General features: G+C 37.4%; 1 protein-coding gene across 1 annotated transcript in view; it reads right to left on the reverse strand.

The window, feature by feature from the left end:
- The window catches only part of LOC122330206 (histone-lysine N-methyltransferase 2C-like), a 111,939-nt gene that overhangs the window by 52,587 nt on the left and 54,269 nt on the right, over positions 1 to 5,083 (reverse strand). Inside the window, exons 19-23 of the mRNA XM_043227069.1 lie at positions 3,333 to 3,514; positions 2,041 to 2,205; positions 1,735 to 1,844; positions 1,135 to 1,212; positions 815 to 1,027 (exon numbers count right to left, since the gene is read on the reverse strand). Coding sequence (XP_043083004.1) covers positions 815 to 1,027; positions 1,135 to 1,212; positions 1,735 to 1,844; positions 2,041 to 2,205; positions 3,333 to 3,514 — 748 coding nt within the window. The remainder of the gene's footprint in view (positions 1 to 814; positions 1,028 to 1,134; positions 1,213 to 1,734; positions 1,845 to 2,040; positions 2,206 to 3,332; positions 3,515 to 5,083) is intronic.

A 5,083-nucleotide genomic window follows, 5' to 3' on the forward strand; every position in this document is an offset into this window, starting at 1 on the left:
ATGCCTGGCAGTGAGTGGGTTAAATTTGTGTCCCCATTCCTCCCTATTACCCCCTGCTTCTCTCTCAGACTGGCACTACATTGAAGAGGTTGGCCATTAATTCAGTTAGAGCCGCCCAGCCTCTGATCACTGAAATGCCAAGGTAGGTATAATTTGCTGACTGCTGTTTTCAAAGACTCTCTTCTCTCTCCAAGTCAAATTCATTACATGGCTCACCTTTCCGTCGATTTCTCTCTCCAGTCACTCCACTCTGATTTCAACATTTTCAACAAATCATTTTTTTCCTCTAGATTTTTCTAGATATTCAATCTTCAATCAATGCTGTATTCAATCTCAGCTGTGACGACTGTCATCTCTAATTTACAACCACCACAAAGCTATGTGGAACCAAAACAATTACATCTGTTCAACTTAGGTTAATTAACATTAGCCCAAACTAAAAGCACTGAAAACATTCCAATAAAAATATAAAAAAATATATACACTATTAAAAATATGAACTGTAAATGAAAATAAAATAGATCAAAACTTATTTAATCTAGACTGAAAAAATTATTAAAATGACAAACACAACAAAGTCAATGAAATTTTAAGTAAAATTAAAAAAAAATGAAAATATAAAGATAAAATGTAAGTAAAAACGGCACCAGAAAACAAAATCTTATGCTGTAATGGTACAGTATTGGTTTTTTTTTAAAACAAAATTACATTTTAACTGTGGCGTGTGCAATGTTTTAATGTTAATTATAATTTTAAAATATAGACTAACACAAATAAAAAGGATGTCAATTTTCAGCACAAACACATTCTTTACCTCTACCGTCTTCCATGTCTCCATCCCTGAAGAGCTCAGTCTGGGGGTCGGGGGGTGTCTGCAACACAGCCACACTGTTCTGATTGATGATCTTCAGCTTAAGTTTGGGTTTAGGTCGTCTGCGGCGAGCGGTCTGGACACATAAACTCTGGAGCTGACACAAGCCTGACTCAGTAAGACACACACCATCCTGAGTGTAGGTCCGCTGGAATTCTGGCACAGAACAGAACACAGTGAAGATGACTCTCGCCCTGACACTTCAGCAATTTATATAACATAACTGTCACATAGCAAAGTTGAATGAAAGCAAACATTAATACCATTTTCCTTGACTTTCGAAAGAACCTGTACCACTGCAGGAGGCTCACTGATTTCCACGAGCTTTGCCACTGTGCCACCTGTAACAACACAAGCAAGACGGAAGCCTGACTTATTTCAGGTTAACATTGCATATTCACAGTCATTTGTTTAGTTATTTATTGATAAGAGGACAGTCTGGAGCCATTAAAGGCAGATTACATTAACTGCTGCTTAATTCACATGAACAGGTTGCAGCTTGATTTAAAATTCAGCCCATCTGCTTTTTTTAATGAACCACATTTTGCTGGAACAAAGTTTCATTGACCAAAACACTCTAGTGTCCATCTGTTACAGAAAAATTGGGCATCAATATGCACATCATACAGGAATCAACAAGAGACTATTCCTGAAGCGCATTCACCTGAAGTTGCGATTATGGCATTTTTGTTCAGCCGTGCAGCAAAAATCGGATTTTTTGGCATATCCAAATCAAATCTGTTTATTTCTTTGAAGTTTGCACAAACGGATCAAGGCATGAAATCAATTTACGAACTCAATCCAAACTACAAACATATACTGATTAAATGTGAGTAAAAATTCCAGACGTTTGTGGCTCTTACCAGGTGTGGACATGGTATGTGTTCTACATAGAGAGCAGTCAAAGCCCTCATCCGCTGCGCTCTCCACCTCTTCATCAGAGTTCAGCCCCTGACATGAGGCATGAACCCACCTGCAGACCAAACGTCATGATTAGACCGCATTCGCAAGCAGTCAGCCATTAAGAATAAATCACAAAGCAAGCAGATATCACATGCTCCCCCATCAACACCTGCGTTTATTCATGTACTAATCTACTGCTGAGCCATTTCCCAGGATACTTTTTTATTCGGCCGTTGTGGCATTTGGCATGATGGAGTGCCACCCACCTGTCACACTGCCGGCACTGTAGGATGAGCTCTTCCTCTCTGTAGCTGTGTGTGCACACGGGACAAACCGTGAGACTCGCACACGGACCGCATTGTGTATAGTTATTCTGCCACTCACAGCGCTGGCCAGGCGATGTGGCTCCACACTGCGTACACAATACACACCTGAGGGAGAACAACACAGTTACACACCGGTATAACAAATGTGCGAATACACATTATCCCAGACGCGCACGCACTTTTAATCATAAATGTCTAAATCCATCCTTTTACACTCATTTTGTGGCCTTTCTGCGAATGGACACGCCTCTTGTTTGCACAGGCTTAGCACTGACTGCACAGCCTTAAAAATAAATATTTAAATGGCTCCAATCCGTGTAAAGCTCAGAATGAATGCGTCACAATGCAAAGCAAACCCGGCTCTGTTTGAATGAGGATTACATGTGACATTACAGCAAATATGTAGGAAATCCCTTTCGATCTGGTTTGAAAACAGCTNAAAAAAAAAAAAAAAAAAAAAGAGAGAGAAATAGCGCTAGTGAGATTTAAATGACAGAAACTGGCATGGCATGTTATATAATAAAGGTTATATTTCACCTCAAAATCAAGAGAAAGACTTAAAACTGCATTTTGCGTAAAGAAACTAAGGGGATGATTAGAAACAAGTTTTTGTGTTAAGGACAACTAAGTAAATTTTCCACACGAACATGACTAATGCACTATATTACAAGTGTTCATACAGAATTTCTATGAGGAACAATTCAAAATTCAGCTTGATATTAAAGGAAAATGTGCCCTTTCACAGTATCTCTCAAATATGAAGTCAACATATACTCAAGAACAATAAATATGAAGTAGATCTGCTTTTGAAATCAAATCTACATGTTCGAGAATGTTCGCTGGATTTTTATGTGCCTATTTTAAGACCGACTACCAGTCATCATTAACATATTATTGTTATTCATTCATTCATTCATTGTTCTTGAATCAAAGTAGAAAGACTTGTGAATCATATTTTTCAAATATAAATTCTGAAGCTATTGTAGCTCCATAAACAAAGCTCACTCTCAAATATTCATATTCAAACTAACAGGTCACATTCATCTAATACATGCAAGAAAAACTATATATTAATGTGGGCTTACAAATAATCTTGATGGTTAAAAAAAACAAAACAAATGTGAAGACAAAACTATGAAAGTAAAAACTGGGCTACAGTTCAAAGCTGCATCTAATTTTAGTGAAGACTTCTGTTTGTGTGTGTGTGTGTGTGTGTGTGTGTGTATACATACCACTTGCACTTCCAGCTGCCTTTGGGTACATTCTGCAGTGGTGGGTCCAGACAGTATGTGTGGTAGCTAATGTCACAGTCATCACAGAGAAGCAAGCGCCCGGGGTCAGTGGCCTGCCCACATGCCTCACACACTGTGCACTCCAGACAGCGCCAGCCTTTACTCAACACCACTTTTGTGATCTATAACAGACACACATACACACTTGAGGTCAAAGTACACAGGTCAAGCACTAGTTGAAATGGCAATGTAGGGTTATATATTTAGCAGGCTGTAATCTGGATGGATATAAGAAACACAAAGAACAGTCATAAGATTTCTCTGGAGTCAGAGGTATTTGTCAGAAGGATTTGTTGGCATCAATGTATGTGGGTGGTGATAAATCAATCCAACCACATCTTCCTGTACTAACAAATGTATCTATCTGTTGTTCACTAGCACCTTTGGGTTTGTACTCCAATGGGGAAAAGGGACATTTGATGCATATTAATGAAGGAAAAATTCCTGAAATGCTTGACAGGACAATCTGATAACCCAATTTGAACAAGCAGAGTGTCAGTTTGAACACAATAGTTCAAATAAAAATGAATCCACATATGACTTTTTAGTGCTTCTTGAGTTACTCATTGTATGCTTCTTTATACACAGTAACTGTCAAAGGGGCTGTCAAACTCTAAAAGCGCACGGTGAAAATAGTCAATAACTCATCGGGTAAGTTCACAGTCCTCATTATTAGGTTAGTTCAAATATCCAAATAAATGAAATATCTGAGAGATTTCCGTGCCTCCATTAAAAGTCCACAAAATCAAACCTTCAAAATAATCCATATCAATCAAGCAGTTTAATTCATATTCTGCTGAAGAGATACATTTTTTTTACACAATGAGCACATTTATTAAGGATTTGTATGCACATTGATCAATGCACTTAAATGGAGCACATCAAAACAGAAGTTTAACTGTACTAGCTTGGCATGAGAACTGATGAGGTTTGTACAGTTGAGATTTTTCTTGTACAGTGCCTTTTCAAATTTGTTGAAGCTCAAAGTTTTGGTTGTGCGGATTTTCAAACAGAGGACCAAAATCTTTATCTCAAATATCATTTGTGTTTCAAAGATAAACAAGACTTTTGGGATTAGAAAGACATGAGGGTAACTAAATAAATCTTTGCATGAACTAAGCCTTTAAGTTGTTACTCAATTACTACAGCCTTAAATTTCATTCACACACGCATACATTTCAGCATAGTACATGTGTTGCACCATGTCTGACAATGAAAAATTTGAAACACTGCAAGAACCAATGGCATCTAAGGACTTAGAATTCCAGTCTGTTCACTTAACAACTAAACAATTACAACAATATCGCACACTATTTGTATGTACTGCTTTTTATAGCTTTTGTAGCTTTACAGTATACATCTTCGACCTTTTCAAGATTTATCTCTTGTATTATATGGAAAAATGGATTTATAACAATATAAGGGTGAACTAATAGCAGAATTTTTATCAATTATCTTTAAATAAATGTCATTGCTCTGTTATCTAGGATAAGAACAATTATCTTCAGCAGCTGTGACTGTTAATAGTCAGCTGCTTGCACAGACCAATGGATGACTGAATGAGAGGCAGACAGCTCTTTCACAGGTGCTGGGCTTAGACATTAGAATGCATGACACCTGGTGATGACATTTGGCTGTTGGATACTAGATTTATTTTTACACACACTAATATATATATATGTATATATATA

This window comes from Puntigrus tetrazona, chromosome 24 (assembly GCF_018831695.1).
Source record: "Puntigrus tetrazona isolate hp1 chromosome 24, ASM1883169v1, whole genome shotgun sequence".
In the NCBI taxonomy this organism is placed as follows: Eukaryota; Metazoa; Chordata; class Actinopteri; order Cypriniformes; family Cyprinidae; genus Puntigrus; species Puntigrus tetrazona.